This window comes from Xiphophorus maculatus, chromosome 5, assembly GCF_002775205.1.
Source record: "Xiphophorus maculatus strain JP 163 A chromosome 5, X_maculatus-5.0-male, whole genome shotgun sequence".
Classification (NCBI taxonomy): Eukaryota; Metazoa; Chordata; class Actinopteri; order Cyprinodontiformes; family Poeciliidae; genus Xiphophorus; species Xiphophorus maculatus.
The window spans coordinates 19,953,026-19,978,738 of NC_036447.1; the positions used below are offsets into that span (position 1 = coordinate 19,953,026).

Consider the following 25,713-nt stretch of genomic DNA (forward strand, 5'->3'; position numbering starts at 1 on the left):
TATTCAATTGAACTATTGACAATTGTTTTTTTTTTTTTCTATTTTAAATAAAATACATCAATTTAACAATTTGCAGAATATTTGAAGAAATTATTGCAATACTTATTATTATCACAAAAAAAAACTTCTAATTTATATGTGGACACTCAGATATTTTATATATAATTTTTAGTTGAAACACTTGAATGAATCCATATATCTGGCATAAAAAAGGTAAATACCTAAAAATGAATAATTGGAGAACATATTTTACAGAAAAAGGCAGAAATCAAGTAGGAAACAACTGAAAAAAAGAAAGAAAGGAAGAAAGAAAGAACGGAAGGAAGAAAGACCCTCTGAGTTTATAAAATTGACCCACTTCTTTAATTTCCTTATTCTTTCTCTTGAGTTTAGCTTTATCCTATAAGTAGTGATCTTTAGATAATTTCCCAAAGCTCGGAAACCTTTTAATAAATCTTTGTTGTGCCACAGAGTACAGACTTCATGGGTATATTTCAGGAATGTGTAACTATATGTAAAATATTAATTTCAAGTTATTATGAAGAAATAAAAAAAACACTTTTCTGTTGGCGTATCTTTGGAAAAGCTTGCTAATTTGATAAGTAAATATGTCACATATAAGAGAAAATAGAAATACAGAAAACATAGAAACAAAAATATTTCTAAATGTATTTTAAAGTTTTAAGTCCTCTCTGGAAAGTTTTCTTATGGAAAGCGTAGCCCAGTTATTTACGCAGACCTGTCCGTATATTCCTGGTGCGGACGTGCAGCTTCTGAGAAGACCTGCATGGAAGGTGATTATATCCTCGCTGCTGTTTATCTGTGGAAACGGGTTGAAGGCAGCCTGCTGCCTACTCACAGATAAAGGCCGCTGCTGATCTGTGATGACGAGCCGGCCACTGATAAAGACTCTCTTTCCATCTGAATGATGATTACAGCAGACATTCATAATTAAAGTCGAATGGCCTTAAACATGAAGTTTGTTTGATTCATAAAGTTCTCCAGCAAGCATTCTGGGATATATATAACATCTGCCTGCTTGAATTGAATTGTTGAATTGTTTGAAGGGTAGTAAAAACACCTGTATTGTTTCAGAAATATGACACTATGAAGAAGTTGTCACACTATACAAACTTAGTAACTTTCTCACCTGTCTTCTGTTTCATGACATTCTGATGGTGTAGACTAACATCTGGCTCATTTGTAAAACACAATTTGATGTGTATAGCAGAAAATTTGATTTATAACCATTTATAACCATCATAACCATTAGTAGAAAATCTTGTGTTTCTTTGGAGGCCAAAGGTTAAAAAATGCTTGTATTTGAATAAAACAAAAAAAAAAAACTCAATAAAGACAATCTATGGGATTTAGATTCAACGATACAACATTCAAAAGCAGAACTCTGAAACTCGTCTGAAATAAATTGAAATGATGACTTTTAATCTCATAATTATGACTTTGCATCTCATAAGTTTTTATTTTAGATTACTGACTTTATTTGTCATGTTTAAAAATTTAAAAGACATAATTACCACTTTAAAAGCTAAAGGTAATAAAGATAACTTTGCATTTTATAATTACAGTTTTGGAACTTGCTATTTTGACTTTGTGTCTCATGACTATGAGTTTGAATGTGATAATTATAACTTACGTATTCGTAACGTGCTGGTATAATTTTTTTACTTTAAAGCTGATAATTACGATATTGAAACTGATAGTTTTGACTAAAAATGTAAATTAATACTTTTAAACCCATTACTTTGAATCTGAATTATGATTTAAGACTCGGAAACTCATACGTTTTTAACTTAAATAAATTAAGGTGTTAAGAACTTTTTTCTTTTACATATTTTTTACCATTAAGCAAAAATTGGCTTTCGTGAACAAACCTGCTGAAATAATACGTAAATAATTCAGAAACGACCATTAACATCGGACTTCCCTAGTGTTTTGCTGTTGCTATAGAAACACGCTTTCGCCGACTTCTTGAGCAGACTTTTGGATTTGGGTGCTTTTAAAACTCAAAGCAGGTAAAATTGTGTTGTTTTTATTACCAGTGTCACTACTTTAGAATGTTTTCCCCTTTATTGTCTAAAAACCAATCGTCAGTTTATTATGATTTCTCTTCGTTTGCCTTTTAATTGTATGCGGCGACGCGCTGTTGTTAGCCAACCCTTGTTAAAACAAGCTAGTTATTAAAAACATAAATTATTTTAACGTTAAAATAATATACATATATATATATATATATATATATATATATATATATATATATATATATATATATAAGCACCTTTATAAAGATATGACCTTTTGAGCCTGAGTAAGTGGTTTTCTATTCATTCTTGTGTGTGTGTGTGTGTGTGTGTGTGTTTACAGATGGAGAACATCTTCATAGGTGCAGGAGGAGGAGGACTGTGGAATAACCCCAGACAACCACGGTACAACAAGGAGGCCGAGGAATTGAGGAGTTGTGAGTGGATAAATTTGTTTATATTTTACTGTGTCCACTCATGAAATTAACTATATTAATAAACAGTTGTTTTAAATCTAATTTTTGACATCAACTGCACGGCTAAAGATGGATGAAAACATAGCTAGGCAAGCTTATTAAACCTTTGGCAATAGATTAAAAAACATCATTTGGCTTTATATGCGTGTCCTCAGAGGCTGAGATAGTGTTATTGTGTAGCAAGGTCAGTGGTTCAGCACTCCTTGTCTCACTTGTGCTTTTCGTGATGTTCTTCTGATTTGTTCAGTGAGAAAAGAAGAGGCGGACCTTATATACATCAAGAGAGAAGAGAGCATCAGACGAGCAAAGTGTAAGTCTGTTTACATCACAGTATGTGTTCAGTCAGCAGTTTTAGAAATACGTACCACCACGCACCGGTGAATAAATAAAAAGTTTTCCCCTTGCGTTGGTGCAGCTTTGTCGACTTCTGCTTCAGAAAAATCTACCGCAAGTAAATCTACCTATCAGTGCGAGCCTAGACGGACTCTGAAACGCAATGCTGAAGCTTGTCGAGCTGGGAAGAGCTACGAGAGGGAAATGTTTCACCCTGGTCCCTATCGTATGTACCTGAAATTATATTTGACTGAACTTCGGTAGATATGAAATTCTCCTGTGAATCCAAGAGAATGTTCAGAACATCCAGACCCGATACTGGTCACTCTGATCCTTTCTCTGCTTGCACTCTCAGGAGATATGGAGGATGAGAAGAAGAGGCTTCAAAATTTCATGGCAACAGGAAGATATGAAGACCCTGGAATGTCAATAAAAAAAGCTGAACGTCGCAAACCGGAGGAATCACAGAAGCCCGACCCCTATGAGGAAGGTAGTGCTAAGAACACAGATCCAGATGGAGCAGCAACGTTACACAAACAATCCATCAAGGATGAGTCTTGATTGTTGTGAATTAGTCTTCATAATTCTCTCCGAATCTCTCTAGCTTTCTTTTTTCTCCTGTGTTCCTCACATGAAGCATTTTTCTTCTCCGTAGTTTTAAATGAAATAGAAGAAAGGAAACAGTTTCTAGAAGATATGGAAGCTTTGGGCCAGAACCAGCACTCCTTCGTTGTCAATTCTCAGATATCACAGGTGAGCAAGTGGTTCATGTTGTCAAAAATAAATGTTTACATCCATGCTAGCTACCACATTGTCTACAAATGTATGTACATATATTTAAGTGTTTATTGTTGTTCATTTGGATGATCATGTCTTACTGATAAAAAATAAACTAAATTCAGTGTGTCAGGAAATTTGAATATTGCATAAGACCAATAGAGAAAGAATGGTATGACCAACATACTCATGGTGAAGACTGCTAATTTCACTGTTTGACCAGGAGACAGACATTGATAACCCTTAAATTGTAATAGTCAAATATTATGACTGATTACAAGTGAAAGGATAAAATGTGATAAAGAAAAGTGCATTCAAGTGTTTGGGGGAGTTCCATGAGGTGTAGATTGCTCCAAGAGCCACCATTCACAGATGTATTCAAGATATGGGCTACCACCGTTGCATTCTGCGTGTGAAGCCAGTACCGAAACAGAGAGGTCAGACATGTCCTACCCAGGGGAAGGAGAAAAAGGGCTGGACTGCTCCTCAGCCTTCTTTCCAGATAAGAGTCAATTTTGCATTTCATTTCAACAAAATTCAGGTTCTTGAGTTCCAGCTAGAAGTTTCTAGTCTTAGCCTCTTTCACAAAATATTTTCATCATAAGAGGAAGGGTCGTCTCCCTCTGACCTTCATAAATAAATAGATATTCTGCACAGCTGAGGGCTTTCAAAAACGCAAGTCAGCAGTGCAGACAGACAAGTGCCATGTGGCATTGACACCAACTGGACACGTAGAATTTGCTTCGTAAGTTTCCCCAGACCTACGATCTCAAAATACTGACAGATGTACTCGGTTTAACAATCCTGTTGTTGGCGGGGCAAATATTTGATATTTTAATGTTATACCTCCTCAACTGGCAAAAGAACTGCTTGCCCAGCAGGCTCTATGTGGTTTCTGCAGGTTTCACCAACTCAAATTTAAAACTTTTTAAGACCATTAGGAATGGAATTTAAGATCTCCATTATGACAGAAATATACAAAAGAAAATAGCAAATAAATAAATTGTTTGGGTTGGCAGCAGAAGTGAACATCATCAAGTCAACTGGTGATAAATTTGCACTTATCCAGGATGTTAAATTAACAGCACATTCTTCCTGTCCTTTTACCAACAACAGAAGCTTAATGAGCTGGAGGCTTTGGAAAAGGATCGCAGTTCCAAGCAGAACGCAGGCAAGTGAACATCACTTCAGGGATAACGCGCACCGACGAGACGGCTCTGCGAAGAACGTCTCAAACTGCTGGCTGGCTCATGTTTCAAGTTTATACATCAGTGAAAAACAACAAACTGGATAAATAAATTTGGTTTATTCTTCACCCTACATCTGTCAGTACTTTATTTAATCCGGCTGCTGTTGCAGAATACAGTATAGACGAGAAAGATGTGCGACCAAAGCCCTTGGTTCACGCTGGACAAAAATCAGGCACAGAGCAGAGGCAGAGCGATGGCAGAGGAGTGAAACTAAATGACAAAATCATGAGCAGAGCAACAACACACACATTTACATGAACTCTACAGACCTTCATCCATGTGCGCAGTTAAATAAATGGCACTCAAACAGCAAGATCATAAATACAATTTCCTATGAACCTTAAGGCAATATACAAACAGCAAGGCTTTGTAATGTGAAAGTTATTGATTGCATAAAGAAGCCTACATAAACCTGATAGTTAAAGCTCCTATAAAATGGTATTTTGCTTATTGATATACTGTCCTTTTCTAATTATTGCATGTGTGACGGATAATTATGAGAACTATAACAGAGCTACAGGTTGTTTATTTAAAAAAAACATTTTCTCCCTTTCACCTTTTTCCCAAACACACACTTCTCATAAATACTGTAAGTTTCCAGCACAGGCACAAACAAATGACAAGTATTTCAGAGACACTACAGCAGCTGGAATTCTTTAGGTATACTTTACTGGTTGAGCTTTTCAATGGAAAATGCTGCAGTTTAAAGCAAAAACACAATCATCCTAAAAAACATAGTACCACCAGTTCAAACCAAACGGGTTGAAACAAATAAAAGGTCCACCTTCTCTCCTAAGGTAAGGTGACCCTTTATCCTAAGGTAAATCTGTGTAATCTGTAATTGTCAGATTACACATAGTATGTGTAATCTGACAATTATTAGCCTTAAAAGACTTTGACCTGTGAGTAGCCAAACTGAAACTCAAAAATGTGATGTTTTTACCGATCAGTGAACGCACCGTACCTCTGCACCATCAGGTCACAGTAACAAAAATCTGACCTGTGGACGCTGTTACTGTGTAGAGAATATTTTCTGTAGCTGTGGGGTGTTTAAAATGTAGTCAGAAGAAGCTCCACTGCTGTAAGAACCTTGTTGAAAACAAAAAATGTTTTTGCAAATAAGGCTGCAGAAGAACGAGAGAGAGTGACACTTTCAGTAGGCAACAGGAGGGCTGAATGAATTACATTCATAGATTATGGGTGCACCGATGTATCGGCGCAAATTTCCTTAATTTTGGGAAATCGGTGATCATCCAATACTTACAATGTGAAGTCAAACTTATCCCCCAATCATCTACCTCAGCAAAGGCCTAAAAATCAGCCACTTCTTCTTTTCTCCTGTGTGACTGATTCAACAGCCCACCAGGTCATGTCTGCAGGTTTGCAGTTAACAGTCACCCCAACTCAGTAACATTTCAGACAAAAAAAAAAAATGGAGCCAAAGTCAAAATCGGCAGGTCAGGCTTTTTCAAGATCCGTAATCAGCGCTCAGCCAGAAAACTGCAATCGGTGCACCCCTAACTGTAGTTGGCCCGTTCTATTCTTTCTGGTTTTCAACATCGATTTATCATTATACTTATTATATATTCTCAGATGCAGTCTGAAACTGTCTCTGTTTCCAAGATTAACTGTTAATGATTGTTTAGCACAAGAAATGTGCAAAAGAATATTTTGAATGCAGTTTTCTTAAAGAATACTCCTCTCATGCCCCCAAGTAAATCTGGATTTGGATAAAAAACGTTTCGGAAGGTCAAAGCATAACAGAACCAGAGATTGGATCCACTCCCACAAAGTTCTGATCGGTGCATCCCTACAATAAAACCATGACTTGTGGGTCTCAGGTATCAAGGTGAAACAAAAAGTTTAAAACATGGTTCTCTGCCGGACCTTCATGGTCACTGAGCAACACCGGAAGAGTAAAGCTTGGAAATAAAACAAATCAGTGTTGCGCAATAAAAACATCCCTTACACTTCACCGTGTTTACTATTCAGAGCTCAGAAAGCACTTGCTTGTTAGACCATCGCTTTGAAACACAAAGATAGATGGAAACAGTCACTGCAGACATTTTAGAAGGATTGTGAGCAGATGCAAGGTTGCAAGTGAAGTTTCTCTTCTTGACCTGATATGTTTCATAATTCTTCTTTTAATAAAAACTTATTTAGTCTTGTTAAAACAGTCCAACAGTCCCTGCTCCTCAGCTTTTGTCCTTGCGAGGGCTGTGGCTCTTTCCTGCGTCTCCTTTATGGCTCAGCCTCTTTAGAACCTTGATGGGTTTGAACTTTGTCCCTTTTTTCTTCTGGTGGTCACTGTCTGGATCCTTGTGAAAGTCTGACCAGAAGAGGAAGAAAATAAAAAAGTGACTTACAAAAAAAAATTAAGACTGATTTAGGAGCCTAGCGCCTAATTTTAAACATCCTACCTTTTTTCTTCAGCATGGCCTCCATTAGTTTGTCTTCTTCTTCTTCCCTGTTAACACAGCGATCATAAATATTACCAATCAGTACATACTAGTACAGCAGTGAAGCAAGCTGCTGACTACCTCTGTCGCTCCTGATCCATGCTGTTAACTATTTGGTTGCGCTGTTCAATGATGGTAACTAGCTCTGCCATTAGCTCCTGTTCCCGACTCTTGTCCTCCTCAGTCCAGTCTTTCTCTGTTTTAAAAAAAAAAAAAGAATACAAACATTTGTTTTACACTGTTAGAGACTCAATCTGTTTGTGCCAAAGGGCATTATGGAAGTCTATAAAGACCTGGTTTGTTGAGAAGACACCTCAGCTCATACTCCACATCAGCTTGCCTCTCCTCCAGGTTCTGCTGCTTTGCACTGTGTGGAGAACAAAACACCATTTTCTGGTTCATAGTTCAACTTCTATCAGATGCAATATAGCCTTGTCTCTTTAGAAAATAATCCATTATTCCATGTTTGCACTGTGGTACAAAAACAAGATAGAAATACCGTCAAAGGTTTGTGTACAGAAGCATCAACAGTCTGGGCCAATAAATAAAGAATCAAGCAATTAAAAGCTTCCCGATAGTTTCTGTATCTGTAAATGGGTTAAAAGATTGCAGATGCACATCAGGTAATTCAGGTAATTACCTGATGGTAAGGTAATTCAGGTCATAAAGTCCAATTCTTTCGTAATTTTATGCCAGTTAAAACTAGCTGCAGATAAATTTACACAATCATAAACAGGAAAATAAAAGTTGTTTTACTTTTATCTTTACAAAAAGACTGATTCATTTAACCATTTGCTTGATGAGAGCATCAATCAGCTTTTAGTCCTCAAAATATGAAGAGAACCGTTTCTTCAGTATTAGACTTACGTGTAGACCAGCTCAGCTTCACGTCGCACTAAATGATGTTTATGGTGAATCAGAGTGAACCAGTCCACCAGGAGGCGCTCCTCATCCTCATCTTCACAATAGAAGAGAAAGAACTTAAGCATGGCTTAGCATTAAATATCATTGAATACTTGTATTGAACAGAAATCATCTCTACACACCTGAAGAAATGTCTCTGCGACATAAAAAGAGCACATGATAAGTCACTTCAGAGCTTTTCCTACCTTTTATGTGACACTTAGCCTGAAAAACAAATTATGATAGAGGGGAAAGTGTAATCTTTCATCTCCGATTGAGATGGGATGTTGTTTTAGTGCCAAATTATGGTCAAAAGTTTTAATGTACGGTGGCTTCATAAAACTATCATTTGTTTTCCAGAAGGGATTAGGAGATTTTAGCCATACCCAGATGTTTACTTTTAAAGAGAAACCTTCTCTCTTCAATATATGGAGAATACATTAGTTTGTTTTGATAAGTAGAACACAATAAGTTCTTGTTGAACATTTCTACAAGTAGTGGGCTCCTAGCAGCTCCTCTGACCCGCCCTCGTATTGACAGTTTCTGTAGTGCAGGGGTCTCAAACTCCAGTCCTCAAGGGCTGCAGTCCTGCAGTTTTTAGATGTGCCACAGGTACAAAACACTGGAATGAAATGGTTTAATTGCCTCCTCCTTGTGTAGATCAGTTCTCCAGAGCCTTAATGACCTAATTATTCTATTCAGGTGGTGCAGCAGAGGCACATCTAAAAGTTGCAGGACAGCAGCCCTTGAGGACTGGAGTTTGAGACCCCTGCCAGTGTACTGACTTAACTATTTATCCTACTGGGTTTTTTTGTACAGTGAGATTTTGATCCTTTTGTAAACTCTGTACAAACCACAGGTTTAGCCAAAGTGATGCACATTTAATGAAAATCCTACAACTACCACAGACTAAAAGCTGGAACTGAAAAACGATTCAACAAAGATTAGAAGATTGCTTTAAGATTATGCACATCTATGCAACCTGACTACTCTTTCATGTTTAACTATTTTCTAAATTTACTCTTTTACCTTGTGAACTGTACAAAGCAACGGTCATATGAAAACGTGAAACAAGCTCTGAAATTATTTATCTTTGTCTCTTTTCTTTTTTACGTCACAAAAATATATTTCCAAGGGTGAGTAGACTTTTTATATTTACTGTATTGCATCGAGAAATAACAGAAACCACACATATGATACCGTTAGGAGTGTCTCTCAGCTTCTTCTCCAGCTCCACCCCTCTCTGCTCCAGCTCATCCAGCTGCTTCTCCAGCTGAACCAACTCCGCATGGATGTCCTCTACTGGGATGTACTGATCCGACTGCACCTGCAAGAATTATTTGGAGCCTGGTGAGAACGTATCCTATTGGCATCATTTAAAAAAAACAAACAAACAAAAAAAAAACCCATGATCAAGCTACTTCATACCTTGCGTTTGATAAGTGGGAACCCGTGTCCTGGTGCCGGGGGTCTGGCAGGACGAGAACCTTTGGAAGGTCGAGTTTCAGATTTGGCATTGGCAGGAGAAGCTTTCCTGTTGAAGGGATTCTCCTTACAAAACTTCTGCAAGAATTTAAAAAAGACATTTGATGGAAGATAAGCAAACCAATGTTGCAAAAGAGAACTTATTCTTCAGGGAGAGAGAAAAAGAGGAAGAATGGAAAACAGCCAAGATAAAAGTATGTTTCCATGTCTCTTGGTAGAAGAGACAAGAAAATTTGCAAAAAGAAAAGCTTAGCTTGATAGCGACGTTGAACGGTCTCGTTCAACAGCCAAACATTTATGCTAGTGATCTTGCATTTGTGTGAAACTGGGTTTGAGTTGATTCTCAATTTTGGCAATGTATATTTCTGATGTTTTTTTCTTTTGGCTTCATAATGTTTGATAAAAAAAAAAAAAATTTAAAACTTCTCAATGTTTGACATTGGCTAGCAAAAATGTTTTTGCATCAATACAATAAAATGTTTAGTTCCAATGGTATCAATGACATCAGCAGTGATGTGATTAGCCAATGTTATGAATATGTGTTCATGTACTCCATCTTAAGTCCAGAGCATGCTAGTTTTTTTGTTACTTTTGCCACTACTAGATGATATGCATGTAAAATGTAACATAAACAGCACTATTCAGAGATGCAATGAGTTTATAGCAGCTGTGCGAATGATCAAATCGTCTGTTGATTTGCAGCAATCCCCATTAATAGAAGATGTATAGGGCCCCAAAATCAAATTTTGCTTAGTCCCATTGAGGCTTGGACCAGCAGCCCTGATGCCAACATCTCCAGAAAACATATTAAAGATTGTGATTGTAGCATGTGTTACACACACCAGGACTGGTGTCATTTCCAAACAGCACCATAAAAAAAGACATTTGATGTAACAGATATACACCTGGACATTACGGTGTCAGGTGTATGGCTCGGCCTTACACCTGAGGCCGAGCCATACACTCGGCCAGGTGTATATAATGTCCATATACACCTGGACATTATGATGTCAGGTGTATATCTGGGCTGGATGCGATTTCATTACTTTGTTGGGTGCCTTCGTGGTTAGCGGGCTGGGAGTGGTGGTCGGTCGAGGTGGCTTGGCTCCAGTGTTGCGGCTGGTCTGAGGAGTGGCCGGCGCAGAGCTGGCATTGGGAGGCAAAGCAGACGGGGAGGAGCTTTGGGAGGAATGGTTCTGGAGATCTGTAGAGGACGAGGAAGATGGGTTGTCGCCGGGTGACAAGATGGACGGCTCTGAGACACTCTTGCTGAAGCTCTGCTCCTGGTCGCTGCTGGCACCCAGTGGGAGCTGGGAGGAGCTGTGGTCTGAGGAGGAAGACAAACTCTCTATGCTGAGAGCTGGAGAAGGAGAACAGGAAGAGGGCTGCGAGTGAGAGGAAGCTGAGGAAGGTTGTTCGGTAAGAAGAATAAAATAATACAGAGGCAAGATGGCACAAATGAAGCGGAAAAGAAGAAGGGAGGGGATAAAATGGAAGCAAAAGAAAAAGAATGATTAATTTTCATTTACAGCACGTCGTCTAGAGAAGGTCATCCCTTCATACACTGACAAGTATGTAGATAAGGAGAAATTATAACAGGACAGCATGAAGGTCTAAAAATGTTTATATTCAATGCCATTCTTCTATTCCATTTCATTCCAGTCTTCATTTCTATATTTCACAATGATTTTTGTTAATCATTATGAATTAATAAATGTATACATTTTTGTTGGTTGCATGTGTGTTGTTTTATGTTCTCATCAGGTAAAGTGGCATGAATGACCTGTTCCTATAAAAATAAACTTGCCTTTAATGCATGACATTTATTAATATTTGTTAAAGAACATATTATTACAACACAATACTCTTAACAGTCTATTTCTCCATCTTTACTCCTTGAGATCTACTGGCCTGCAGCTTTTAGATGAACCCAGCACACATGAATCAAATTCACCAGGCCTCTGCAGTACTAGATCACATGTTCAGGGGTTCATTCGGCCACCTGATGCAGGTCTGTTGGAGCAAGGATGCATCTTAACGTTGCAAGATAGATCTTGAGGACTGACAAAAATGTTCTAAAAACTACTAGAGACAAAAAAATGATTAAGGAATCCTCAATTTCTTTTGGTAAAACTTTCTAGAAAACCCCTTTATGCTTCATTCACTCAGCACAAACCTGTAAGAGCTGTGAAGCTCATATGGGCATGCTGATACGAGTTTAATGTTAATTTTTAGTTAATGTGTAAATGTTCAGCTAGATGAGGTTTTGATCAAACCAACCTTGGTTCCCAGTAGGCGGTTGGGGGGGAACCCGAGGGGCTGGCCTTTTCTTGCTCTTCGCGCTGCCTGGGCTGGCAGAACGGGATGAACTTCCTGTTCTGGGCGTGACCTCTGAACCTGCCCCCTCAGGTGTCTGAGTGATGTTGTACCATGGGTGGGTGGCTGCCACTGCGGGTGGAGCTGTTCCTCCATCGCTTCCCTCTTCATTGACTTCATCGTCCTCATCCTCAAATGGGTTGGGGGGCGTGCTGGGTCCAGAGCCCTCCGCTTGGAGAGAAGACAGCGAGCCTGGGTTTGGAGGCGTTGCCACTCCAGGAGGGGGTGGAGGAGGGGCTTTCTTCCTCTTAGTTTCTGATTGGACCAGGGCAAGCCAAGGTGGGTCTTTAAGTTTATGGGTGCCACTGAACCATGAGACACAGACAGTGATGGAGGGGTCACACGGAGGAAAACCACATCATACACACCCATACACACACAGTACCTTAGAAAAGCATAAATACCTCTTGAACGCTTTTTCACTTTGTCATTCAACAACCTCACATCAAGATACAATGAAATGTGAAATGGAAGGAAAATGATAAATAGTTTTCACATTTTTTGCTAATTGGAATCTGCTATGGAGTGCTTGTATTTGGCCCCTTTTACACCAATACTCCTTAAGTTGTGCAGATGTCAAATAGTCTTAACGGGAAACTAACTCTGCGCATCACCCTGACTTTGTAGGTGTGCTTTTCTTTGGCAGAAACAGTGAAAATCGTACTCACATAACTGGAGCTACAATGTCAAGTTTTACATTACAACATAGTGCAATAATGTGTTGGAATGATTCTAATAGATTGTTACAGGCCTAAATCTACCTGAAAACCCTGTTTACAGGAGCTCCTCATCTAATCTGACTGATCATTAACTAGTGTAACAATGTAAAATGGGGAAAATCTCAGTCTCTAGATGCGCCAGTACTGAGGTACACACATACCTCTAAAAAGTACATGTGTAATTGCAATAGAGATAGAGTTATAAAGTATTAATTGAGGGAGGGTGAATGACACACCTTTTAGATTTGAAAAAAAAAGCATCTATGTTTCATTCTTCTGCAACTTTGAATTATACACCACCCTTTGTGTATCACATAAAATCCCCATATTGCAGTTCAAAGTTTAGGGTCGTAAGTTGACAAAGTATCCAACAGTTTTATGGGTATGAATACTTTTGCAAGGCACTAACAGTGATGGTTCACGCTGCGACAAAATGCATTTCAAAACTGTGACGAGGAACTGCTAATGACATGATTCAGGGAGGTGAAATGGTGCCGATGCCCAGGAGAAGTGGCATCACACAGAAAACTGGCCCACCTTCCAGGAGACTGTGATCTTTCTCTTGGTTTGGGAGGAGTGGGGGGCTTCAGATGTTCACCTGTGATTTCAAAAGAAAAGTATGAACAAATGTTTGTGTATCTAATTTGAGAGCACTCAGATCCTTATGAAGGAACTTACCGGCTGGGGAGCTGTTTGCGGTGCAGGACATCCGAACCCGAGGCGCTGGGCGAGGTGGAGGGGTGACCTCTGACACCCTCCTGGGTGCAGGAACAGGTCGACTGGCTTCAGCAGCTTCACCATCAGAGGGAGGAGGAAGATCCCCATTTAAAGCATCTTCAGCTTGAGTTTCTTCCTCTATTTCACCCTCATCCTCCTCTTCATCACTCTCTTCAAAAGGATTAGGAGGAGAAGAAGGACGCGATTCCTCTTCTTCCTCACCCAAAGACTCTTCCTTACTTGTTACTACAGCAGTGGCTCTGACCGAGTCATCAGCTGGCGTCTCAGTGCTTGTTGAGCGAACTGGAGAAGGGGTCTTCGCCTCATCCCTCTCAGAGAGCACGGGGAAGGGAGCTGCACTGCGACCGGTCCGAGCAGACTGAACTTCTTCTGGTTTCTTACTGAGATCTGGACGGCCGTTCTGAGTGGCAGAAGCGTGTCTTGAAAGATGGTGTGTACACACCAATGCCCCAGAGTTATTTCCTTTGTAGGATCCAGGAAGCAGAGTGCTGCGGCACTCTGTGCACCTAAAAGAGAAACATCAACCTAAAGATTTTCTTACAGAAACACAGAGCTGTCACCCTAGAAATAGTAATAATAAATCTTATGTCAATAAAAGTCACAACTCAAACTATGTTTGAGTTGTTTGTTTTTTTCTTTTACATAAAAACATAATTTTACAATATATTTTGTTTAAGTATAATCCTGTAATTATGATGCACATATAAAGCACATCCATCATATTTGCATTATCAAAAAAAAGACATATATTAGAAAGTGAAAATGTTAAGCTTACGGTTAAAAATCTTTAAGTGAAAACATGATGGTGGTTTGTTGGTGCAGGCCACCATAAACATGTCTTCACTAGATACTAACAGGAAGAACTATTCATGCAAAATACATCAGTTGAACTGAATTCAAGCTAGGGTTATGCAATGAATTGCTTTTTTTCCAATTAATCACATTTTCTTACATTTTTGAAAAATCAGATTTTTTTTTACCAATACACTCCTTGGATTTCCATATGTCAGAATGCCCATGGCCCACCATCTTGTTTAAAAGTGTGCTGTACAGCTTCTATTTAGTTGGACTTTAAATTCAAGTCAGTTCACAGAAAGATTAATTGAAAGAAAAGCTACTTTTTGAAAATTATTTTTTGTAATTTATTTTGTTTTAAGAAAGTCAGAATAAAAGGCTTAAAACCAGATTTAGTTTGGAAAAAAAAAATCAGATTTTATTTCTAAGAAATATCATCCAGTCCTAATTCACGTTAGTTTCTTGACCTGTGTGGAGTAGAAAGCTTAATGGAGTTATGTCAATTGTTGCCCTAAATTCCTCTGGTTCAGTGGCTGGGTAAACTCTTCAGGAGTCAGGTGGTGGATGAAGTAGAGGTGATGATGAAGCGTTGTGGGAGAAGTGCTACTCTTAAATTGAGAACAAAAAGATTTTATGCTGGCCAGAAGTATATCTTTATAGACAAAAAAAATTGTGTCTAAGAACAAAAGAACCTAAAGACTACATTGTATTCAGATACGATGAATTTCCTTGATATGTGATTGATGTTTTAAAAGCCAATATCTGATTAGCAGCTGAAACAATTTCTCCACAGGTTTTTACATGACAGCATCAGTAAGTGCTTGTTGTTTCCATTTGAAAATATAATTGAATGTAATTATGGTGTGCCATTTAGCACACTACACATAAATGATGTACCATAGTGGCCCGTCTAAAACGTTCATATTTTGTAATAAGTATTTGTTTTTCTGACTCTAACTATGTGCTGTGGTTATAAATCTGTTTTTGGTTAAAAACAAAGAAATTATTTCTTAATTGTTTTTACTGCCATTTTTATCATCTAAATGCCCCCAAATATCTATATCGTAAATATCTGAGTTAATAATTTACACGTAAGACTGGAAGAAAATGTTTATAAACAATAAAATACCCAATTCTTAAATATTAGCTACAGCAATCCATTTAAATAGATGTCACAATAATTTAGGAGTTTATTTTTCTCTAACGTGCCAAAAGTATGTTTGACTCCACTGATGTTTTGCAGCCATCTTCTCAGTACTCACCTGAAACAGTTCCGATGGTAGAGCTTGCCGTCGATGAGGAACCTCTGCACCAGGTGAACGTGTTTCTGGCAAGCAGCACAAGTGCTGCTCAGGCTGCTGCGCTTGGCCGCTGCAGCCACCTCTGCACCGGTCTGCGCAGGCAGGACCCGACAACACCACAGACCCAGGACGTTGTTTGCAGGACGGGGGGCACAAGGAGGAGACATCAGGGGAAGGGGCAAGATGTAGAGCAATGAGGGAGGGGGAGATTACACATGGAGTCAGGATTTGAGGATGTGGATTGTTCATTCTGCTTAATCTGGCTACATCTGCAGCTTGCTGATTCACGTCTGCACAGCTTAAAACAGCAGTTAGTTCAAACAAAAAACGTGTTAAAGTAATAAATAGTTAAAAAAAAAAACAGATTAGCACTCAAATATTTTTTGTTGTGACTGAAATTTAGGTTTGTTATATTTTTAGGCATTTCTGTGTGTTATGCGTTATGTAAAGCGCTTAAAAGGCAACGCACTGCAAATCCTGCCACACAGGATGTTAGGATAAAACCGCAGTTAGTCTTTTATATACAAAAGATGATTAGAAAACACTGACCTAAAGGGTTTTCCTTTACTTACTACCCCAACCCCCACCCCCACATTACTGCCTAGGCTCAGGACCAGAGAGTGAAGGGGGGAACAGATGTGAGGATGAAGAACAGGAAGAGGAATGAATTCCCATCTACAGACATGAGGAAGGGGGAGGATATGATGCCAGTATGGGATGGAGGAAAGAAGTTGGAGCCATGCGAGAAAAAAGAAAGACAGGATACAGAGGCTATCTTTATAGACTTATTCTATCGCTATGGTTACACCCCCCCCAGCCATAACACAATGCCCAAACAGGGACACATAGAAATATCAATCCCAGTGAGGATTGATGTAATGCTGGCTTCAAAGTTAAAACCAAACGGATCATGCAGATATATATGACTTCAGATATACATGTACATTTTAAAAAGGGAACATGTGGCTTAATAGAATTTATTTGAAAAATACTTGTTTATGTCATGCAGTTTTAATAAATATTAGCCATGGAGACCAAAACCCAGCAGTCAAGTGAAAAGCAATGCAAGTACACAGACATTAGTTCATTTTAATGCGTTTTCCCTCCATGCCATTTCACACACTTACCTCAGGCTCAACCTCTTTGTCTTCTAAAGGCGTTGACGGCCTTTTTTGAGCTGGTTCATTATGGCTGACTGTACTGAGCCTCTTCATAGATGGGGGGTTTGCTGTGGTTGACAAAGCAAAAGGAGTCAGGTTAATCACATGGCAGACTTTGAAGATTTTGGAGAACGAAGTGAACCCACCTTGGGACTTGTTGTTAAAAAAGTTATAGTACTGAGAAACATATGTGATGACGCTCAGTCGGTCCGGGACTTTCATGGACACCATGTCTTCTGGGTCCAGCAGGGCTGGAATTCCCAGCTCCACCTCCGCCACCTCAAATGCCTGCAGCATAAACATGAAGGAGGAAGGGAAGGAACATTATCTGATAGGCTGATAATTTATAGTAGCTGACGGGTGCCAGGGGTCCATGATGTGTAGCAGGTTAGGCATATAGAGAACTCTTTTTGATCATTTAGCTAACCTGATTATTAATTTGACAATCACATAATGACTTTATCAAATTGATTTAATTAAATCCTTAGGGATTTACTTGAATTCAAAAGATTGATAGATAATGGAGTCAATGAAGAAAGTGAATTCCTGATAATTATCGCTGGTTTACCGTCTGTGATTGTTACAGGTGAACCACACAAACAGAGCTAACGGGCGAGCCATGAGGTTGCTTTTTACACAGCCATTTATATATACATATATATTTTAATCGCTGCCTGATTAGCTTGCAAAACCAAATGGAGCTTGAGCATTATTAATCTGTGAACAAATCTGGATTTTCCCTCACATCCTTTAAAAATCATTCTCACAGTGAAAGAGAGACAGTATTAGATGCCGCAGCCTGTTTGTGTTGTGTAAGCTAATGTGCTTACATGTAATTAAAAAATTATCCCTACCCCTGGCAGATTTAAGATTAAAGAAATCTTCTCATTTACCAGATCAGTTCAATTCAAAAATACTTTATTGACCCCAAAGGGAAAATAAATGTTGCTGGTAAAATTGTTGGTATAATAACTGGAAGCAATGGTAATATTATGGAGAGGCTAGAACAATTTGAGAAGGAAACTAAAGATCAGGGTGATAGGAAAGAGGGTGATTCAAAAACCTGGAGCTTATTGCAAAAGTTTTCAAAAATACCAGTAGAAACAAGGAAAAAGCTGCTCAGCAATTATAAGAAGAGTTTGAATGTCTTCATGCCATTAAAGGTTTTTTTCCCCTATAGCTTTTTTATAAACAGTTGGAAAAATTAAGACTAAAAAAAGTTGCAAAGTTCTTTGCTCTTGCAATCCTCTCTTCATAACTTCTCTACAGGCTTGTGCAAAGAACATGCTTTTTTTCTGACCTTGAATGCATCACATGTCTCCCTCGGAGTCTGAGCCTTAGTCAGACTCCACCAGGATTAAGTAAAGGATTAAGTAACATTAACCCTACATAAGCTGTTAAATAAATCAAAGTCACGCTGGCCATGACTGGATTCACCCCAAAGGACAGGCGGCTAACAGACACAACGCCTAAAAGCTAGCTTGCAAGAAATGAGCTAATACTCTATCATTAAAAACAAAAAATGACTTCATGAGAGCAAAACTTTGTGACTCACCAGATGGTTGTTCTCATAGACGTTTTCTTTAGACAGTGAATCAAAGTCTCTGAAATTAAAAAAAAGAGACAGAAACAAATTAGCATGTAGCCACTATAATTACAGACTGCAAGCTCATTTTTTAAAATCTTACCAGCTGTAAGCCTCCTAGATCCCTTGAAATGACCTTTCCATAATTTACTAGTGTATTTACATATTGTTGTATTTTGCAGTGAATTTTAATACTCCCTTTGCTATTTGATTTCTTTTCCTTCATCCCTCCCTGGTATTGAAATCAATTTTAAACGTAGATTAGGTGAAGATATTTTTTATGCATGATAAATCTAATTTGCATAAATGGTGACAGGAAAAGTGTTGTTTTAAGTTTCTTTTAAACTTAAAGAACTTTGAACAAAAATTAAATAGACCACATTGACTGTAGCAGTCAGTTTTTCACCCATCCAGGCTCTTGTAACTTTTTTTGTGTCCAAGGCAACCAAAATGAAGGAATCCCAAAGAATCTTCAAAGTCACCCCTTTACTGAACAGTATGGTATTTATTCCGCTGACAAAGTCTTACTCATCATCTTTCTATTACTGGCAGGGCAGCTAGACACACAGCAATGTTGAGCTGGTCTGCTTCACACATACCACAGCTGAGAATGTCCAACCTCCACATAAACGCCACGTGAGGCCGATAAACTGCCTGAACAAAGGGAAAGAAACAGCAGCATCAAACTAGCGTGGGCCTGATAATTACAAGACTTGGCCCTGAAGTGCTTGGAGCAAGCAAGTACAGCCGGGCCCCTGCCGGCAAACTTCCTGCAGTAAAATTGGAAAACGTCTGAGCAGCTCTGGGATAACCGTGTCTGTGTGGATGCAAATGTTTAATGCAGCATGAAGGGAAAAAAAAAAAACACACCCTGTCCTTGGCGAAAGCTTTTGGAAACCATGTGGTTGTTTCAAGAAGGCAAAATCCTCTGAATGAGCTGCTTGTCATAGGCTCACAAAGTGACCTCTGTTCTCTTTAATCTAGTTCCCATGGCTGCAACACACTCCACCCCTGACACCAAAATTGTATTAAACTCCTCCGATGCCACAAAATGAATTGAGAGCGACCTACAGCACTCCCTGAAACCTTTGGACAGGGTTCATATTCTAGATCCTCGCTGACACAGACGTATATGATGAGACCAGGCGTGCGACTGGAACTGCAATCCTAATCCTCTGCAACTCAGCCCCACTCTGGGTTTATTTTGGGAGTGAGTAATGCTGAGGAACAGTGCGTCTTTGACTGTGTCGGGCGTTTAAAATCCTCACGATGAAAACCTGGCTGTGTCAGTAACTCTGTTCAATTTAGTTCAGTCAGAAGATTTTTGTGCTGACTAAAAAATAAAAATAAAAACAGGCTCAAGTTATGACAGAAAAAAAATACCTTCTAGTTTCCCATTTACAAATGTACCTATAATTACTCAGCTTTAGATGAAAATTTGTTTTACTGGTAAAAATTTTACATTTCATGAGTTTTAACAAGGAATACAAGACAATAAAAGCTTAAAAAGTTTAAGAAAACTGATATCACAAGCATTTTATTCAAAATTTAACATAATGTACTAGAAGCAATATCTACAGCAGTCTAAAAATCTGAACACACTGAACGCAATTCTTCATAAATCAAGTAAAAAAAATAGTCCAAACAATTCTAACTTTTTCATTGCCTCGCACAAGGACAAAAAACAAACCAAACATAAAAAAAACAAAATAACCAACAGCAAAGGCTCTGAATGCTGCTTGAGATAAAGCTGAGAACATTGTTCGCCATCAGTCTAAGAGACTGATAGTGGACTTTATCTGGACTTCCTTTTTTATCATCATAAATGTTAATTTTGCCAACAAGGTATCTTGATATCTTGTTTAAAGTTAAAAAATAAGTGGCTGCACCACTTGGAAGTAGCAGAAGGAAAAAGCTAACAGCAGCTCCCACCTGATTCCTGAGGAGGCAGAGGGTCAAAAACCATCGACTGATTATAAGACCTGCAGCAAAACTTTACTAACCATGGGCTTAGTCCATATAGCCTGATATCTGGGAAAACTAATACCGTACATTTTTATGCATTTTGGCCTTTCATCCACACAAAAGCTAAAAGATGATCCACATTTTCGTGGTTCTCCTCTTTCATCACAGTGTTCCAACACTATTTTTAGCATCTCAGCCACTAAAAATGCACATCAAGTGGGTTGCATGGAGGCAGGGAAAGTCCAGCCAACTAGACAGATAAATTCTGTCTAGAATTCTGCAAATTCTATGACAATTTGCATGTGTGTGACTCTCATCCTACCAAATATTGCTGCCAAATACTAAATACCAGCAGGCAATTGCAGTGAATAGTGGCTCTACACATCGACTCATGGCAGAATGCAATGCAGGCCAAACTTTACAATTCTGCATTTTTAGAAGCTTAAAAACTGCGTACCACTTCTCCTACGTGGTCTATTAGATAAAATCTCAATTAAATATATTTTCATGTTTGGGGTGGTAATGTGAAAAAATGTGGAGAAATTGAAGTTTCCCATACTTCTGCAGGGCACTCCAGCTTAGACTAATTTGGCTGTACCAATACTGACTCCCCCTGCGTTAGTAACGGTTGGCCTTGGCCACAGGAATTATGATGACGCCTCTCCTCCGCATCACTGCCACTTTACTCAGATGAAAATAGTTGGCTGCAGAGTACAGTATAGGGAAACAATGGCCTGGATCCAAATTGATGGCAAATAGAGTCTGACAGGCAGAGAAGTCTCATGCACAGATTAGACCAACAGCGCTGCCTGTCTGGATCAGTGCGAGTTCGGCTGCTCATTCGCAGCACAGAGAAAGTTAAGCAAAAGGGTATGCTCAAAAGAAAACAAAAAGTATAAATGATTCATGAACTTTTGTCCTTTAAACCCTCCATATTCTACTCCACCGGATAGTCAAAGATTTAATAATAAGTCAATATTTACTCTGTTACATCAAGGCAAAGTCTAGTTTGCACTCTGAAAAGAAACAAGACGCTAATCTAAGAATCAGCCCACCAGATGTTTTCTCTTTGTCACCAAGTACCAGGGGAAGGACACAAACACATGATTTACAGAAGGCTTGTGTGCAATCCAGCCACTACAATGGAGGTCGTTGACTTGCTCCAGCAGGAAATCCTAACGTTGCTCAGCACAGGCGCTACCAACAGAGCTGCATTATGCTACACTGAGAGGACTTCTAAAGTGAGTCATATGCAGCACAGATTTTCTGTGAATGGTTGCTGTCACACTGCAAAGAAGGGCAATTGTTTAAGCAAGGGCTGAACGATACTGCAGGGGAAACAGCAAATACAATATTTACATTTTCTTCAGCATAGCAATAAACATATTGGAAAGTAGAGACATTTTCTTAGGGAGGCATAACATAAAATCAGATGTGTTTGTGTAGAGATGTCTCTAAACAATAGTGCTGTGATGCATGACAAATTTCACACTTGTATATTACAGGAGTAATATACTTTACTTTTTTCTTCCAAGCAGAGAAAACACTCTAGCCTGAAACTTAAAGAGAAGGAAGTGGTGTCACAGGTGCTTTGATGTTAAATTACTGCTGGTAGTGGAAGTGTTTTTGTTTTAGATGCACTCTAGTTTTACTTTTGTTCTCACTTATGCTCCCTTTAAAAATACGAACTGTTATGCACTTCTTGCATCTTCCGTTGTTTTTTTCAGTTATTGTCTCTAATTTAATGTAAAAGCAGCTTTGCAGGATGATGTGTTTGAATATATTTGATTTCTGTAACATTCCATGTCCTGTGATGTGACTCGAGAGCATGCCAAAGTTGGAATGTTGACGATAATAATCTGTGCAGCGTTTAGGCTGATTCATACTGTGCCCGAAGCAAGAGCTAAAAGCTACTCCAAGCTCCTCTTTGCTAAACATGGACGATATGAATCCTGAATAGTCGTTTTCAAAGAAACAAGCAGGCTTTGCTCCAGTTATGCAGTATTTGTTGTTAATATGTCCGGATCAAGCATTAAGGATCAACTGTCACGTGATCCGAAGGTCATAATGGAAAAAGCTGATTATTTTCTCCTAGTTATTAAATGCAAAACTAAGAAATTAGAAACTGGTTTTAGTCTATAAAGACATCAACCTCCAGAATAAATTTAAACACCATTTTTGAGTAGAAGAGAAAGCAGATAAAAAGTTTTTGATACAATAATTGTAATAAAGCTGCAATTGCTTCATTTGCTAGTGGATGGCAAACATGCAACTCCATCTAAAAAACTGCAGCACAACTATCATGTGTTAAGCATTAGAGTGTTTAGAATTAAAAATAATAATAATGTTAACTGCTCAAAATCAGAATCAACAGAACAACAAAAACAACCAGGAGCAGCCTTAACATTCCAGCTCTAACTTGATGTTTTCTTGGTTGTTTTCAGGATTTGTCTATAGCCCACTATTGGATTTTCCATTGCAGCTTGGAGGTAAATGCAAAAAGGGAAGACTACAAATGAATTGCCTACCAGAATTAATTAACTGTCTGAATCTAAATCTATATTAATCTAAAACAGGAAACTATTTTGATCCACAGATAAATAATCATGTGCGTCATAGCTGTGATCAAAATGAAAGTCAACTCTGAATCTGTCTAGATGTTTGAATTGCTTCAATATGAATTTATTTGACTATATTTATCTATATTGTTGGCCATTAAACTGACCTGTTCTGTAAAAGGTCTTGAGGTGACAGTTGTTTGTGAATTGTTGATGCACAAATAACCTGCATTGTGAGAACATTTCCTGCTCTTGACCTCAACCAAACCAGTGGAAAGTCATCCTGAACCTCTTCCCTACAACACACCACCCAAATCACAAAGGTGATGTTGTGTTTTGTGTCGTCTTGTGTTCTCTCTCCTGTGCAGGAGTAAAAGGTCAATCTCCCACTAAAGCACTACTTGAAACAAACAGAATAGTTTCGGATAAAAATACATAGTTACACTTTGTTTGGATGTACAATAATAGGATATGGCATAAGTAGAAGATTGTTCAACAGATTACAATACGTTTTTTAGTATTTGGAGTATTTTTTGTGTGTGGACAAAAAAAAAATCTACCACTTATTTTAAAATGTTTTTTAGAGTATTCTTGGAATTTGAATTAAAAAGATGAAAGAACGCTACAAAGTAAGAACACTTACTTTTCAAATTTCTAGCATACAAACTGCTTTATACTTACTTCTAATACTAATTAAAACCTGGATACTGTTTTAAACAGTTCACTAAAGGTGCATTAATAAAGCTTTTCCCGATTAGCGTAGATTTCGAGATTTCACTTTGGTCCGACCAACAGTCTTCAATTTGTATAAGGACTAAAACACACAAGCGAGCAGACAAAAATGTTTGCTTGGCTAAAGTACTAGTGATTAGTGATACAGAAAATCCAACATTATATTTATGTATCTGCCCCTTACCTACATTTCATTCTTCAAAACCCCCAAAAGGTTCAAAGTACTTTAATTGCTTTACTTTTAAAGCATTTACTGAAAAGATAAAAAGCTTTGTATTTAAAAAGGCCATTTCTCACAATGATTAGGTCATGGTCATGTTATGTAGGGTTAAAATGTGTTGAGAAATTCCTCTTCTTGAGCTTGACTAAAACAATGTTAAGTCATCCCTGTCCCTTCCCCATAAATAATTAACCACCTAAATACCATGGATGATGTTGTGTTATCTTGTGTGGGTGTGAAATATGGAGTGGGTGGGTGTTTATCACAGACAGATAGCAAGGCTTGTCCCACACTGTTAAGCTATTCATCAGGGGGGTTGTACAACACAACACGTCTAAAGGTTACATGCAGATTGATCAAGAACGGAAACAAGCAATTGCTGAACAAATTACAATATTTCAAATTGTTATAATGCTTTATTGTATCAATGTGGACAAAAAAAATCACTCATTGGTCATTTTGTTCAACCAACTGGCATTACAAACTGACTCTGACTACTTTGTCAACTAAGTGTGCAAGTGAATCTGAATCTGATTGGCTTTACTTGATTATACGTTTCTGTGCATTGATTTCACTCTTTTCCTTGTTAATTGCCTTGACATTACATTTGTTGTGAATTAAATTGAGCCAAATATTAGGTTATACAAACCCTCATGTCTGCCAAAAGTCTTGTGATCATCTGATTAAACTTGGAAGTGAATTTCCAGCTAAATTTAATGCAGCTGACTGTAGACCTTTATTTTTATTCCTGGAAGACTTCTTCACAATGTTGTCACAGCAGGGTGCTGACGTTTCCTTAGGCTTCATGGCGTTTAAAACATTACAGCCTCTTTAAAGCTACATCAGATACACAGGGAGGTTTCAGAGTACTTACATTAGGTCTGGTCTGTGGCGGTGTATGATGGCACAAAACGCCAAGCCGTCCCGAAAGGACGCGGACATGTCCCTGATTTCCACATCGTTGTAGTCCTCGCACTGTAGCCGACACCACTCCTGGAGAGCCTTCAGGGATCCCATCGTGCTACTGTTCAGCACACATGAGCAGCTGCATTAAAGCCAAATAAAAATCGATGTCTTTTAGTTTCAAACGGCGTCAGGAGAGACAGGAAACCACAGCAGCAGCAGGCGGAGCAGCAGTAGCAGCGTGCTGCTGCAGAGAGTCGACAGACAGCCAGCCAGGCAGGCAACACCCGAAGAGACGAGGCGTTGCATTCACCCACGTCCACAGAGTCACGTTAGGAACATGGACCACAATTGTGCGAGAAGTTAGCTAACTGTTGGAAGTGCAAAACAAAAAGGCTTAAGTTCATTTCCCGTGTGAAACTATCGACACTCAAACGGCTACACGAGCCTGTTGTTGTTGTTATAACACCAACTGAAGCCCGGAGCTGATAAAGTAAGCTTAATCAATACAAACTTCTTGACGAATCCACTTAAATAGGCTTCTTCGTTTTTTTTGGGGGGGGGGGGTACGCAGATAATATCCAAATGCCGTGATAATGTCGAAACAGGGATGATAATTTCCTCCTCGACCTGGTCCACACCGCCTTATTGCTGCTACAGTGTATAACTGACGCTGGGTAAACTCAAAACTCTTGTCAAAACCTAACATTCAAAACGGACAATAATTTTAAAAAAAACTGGGCATGTGATATAATTCAAAGCGGAGGAGTTACTGTAGACTAGTTTAGCTAAATTTGTTGTCAGCACACCTTCGACCTTTCTTCTCTGAACCACTCTGTCGTTCCTCCTCTCGGCCATCAGGGGGCGCTGCACAACCAGAGAGAAGAGATGGGTCAGTACGTCCGCCATTTTATGAGTTTTTCTTAAGTGAACACAAAC

General features: G+C 38.7%; 2 protein-coding genes across 3 annotated transcripts; one reads left to right on the forward strand and one right to left on the reverse strand.

Moving 5' to 3' along the window:
- The first annotated feature begins 1,964 nt into the window (after nt 1-1,964).
- On the forward strand, nt 1,965-4,940 carry c5h22orf23 (chromosome 5 C22orf23 homolog). The gene is made up of 7 exons (XM_005797229.2): nt 1,965-2,033; nt 2,383-2,476; nt 2,763-2,825; nt 2,931-3,074; nt 3,204-3,338; nt 3,504-3,601; nt 4,742-4,940. The coding sequence occupies exons 2-7, from the start codon at nt 2,383-2,385 to the stop codon at nt 4,802-4,804; spliced, it is 597 nt and encodes a 198-aa protein (XP_005797286.1). The 5' UTR covers nt 1,965-2,033; the 3' UTR covers nt 4,805-4,940.
- LOC102228525 (MICAL-like protein 1) lies at nt 4,913-25,616 on the reverse strand. Of its 2 annotated transcripts, none has more exons than XM_023334068.1 (16): nt 24,746-25,616; nt 18,367-18,415; nt 16,958-17,099; nt 16,779-16,879; nt 15,613-15,743; nt 13,496-14,061; nt 13,355-13,415; nt 12,003-12,403; nt 10,769-11,082; nt 9,666-9,800; nt 9,438-9,564; nt 8,202-8,292; nt 7,628-7,701; nt 7,416-7,530; nt 7,296-7,342; nt 4,913-7,204 (listed from the first exon to the last, which is right to left on the reverse strand). In XM_023334068.1, the coding sequence occupies exons 1-16, from the start codon at nt 24,886-24,888 to the stop codon at nt 7,071-7,073; spliced, it is 2,631 nt and encodes an 876-aa protein (XP_023189836.1). In that variant the 5' UTR covers nt 24,889-25,616; the 3' UTR covers nt 4,913-7,070. The 2 variants fall into 2 exon arrangements, with proteins under 2 accessions (XP_023189836.1, XP_005797343.1); XM_005797286.2 differs by having other exon boundaries at nt 10,769-11,124.
- Nucleotides 25,617-25,713: the final 97 nt, after the last annotated feature.

Coding starts and splice junctions, on each gene's coding strand:
- c5h22orf23 (XM_005797229.2), top strand. CDS start 2,383: ATGGAGAACATCTTCATAGGTGCAGGAGGAGGAGGACTGTGGAATAAC. Junction 2,477..2,762: donor GGCCGAGGAATTGAGGAGTT/GTGAGTGGATAA, acceptor TGATTTGTTCAG/TGAGAAAAGAAGAGGCGGAC. Junction 3,075..3,203: donor GTTTCACCCTGGTCCCTATC/GTATGTACCTGA, acceptor TTGCACTCTCAG/GAGATATGGAGGATGAGAAG.
- LOC102228525 (XM_005797286.2), bottom strand. CDS start 24,888: ATGGGATCCCTGAAGGCTCTCCAGGAGTGGTGTCGGCTACAGTGCGAG. Junction 11,125..12,002: donor ACCGCCTACTGGGAACCAAG/GTTGGTTTGATC, acceptor AACCTTCCTCAG/CTTCCTCTCACTCGCAGCCC. Junction 7,702..8,201: donor GAAGCTGAGCTGGTCTACAC/GTAAGTCTAATA, acceptor TTCTCCACACAG/TGCAAAGCAGCAGAACCTGG.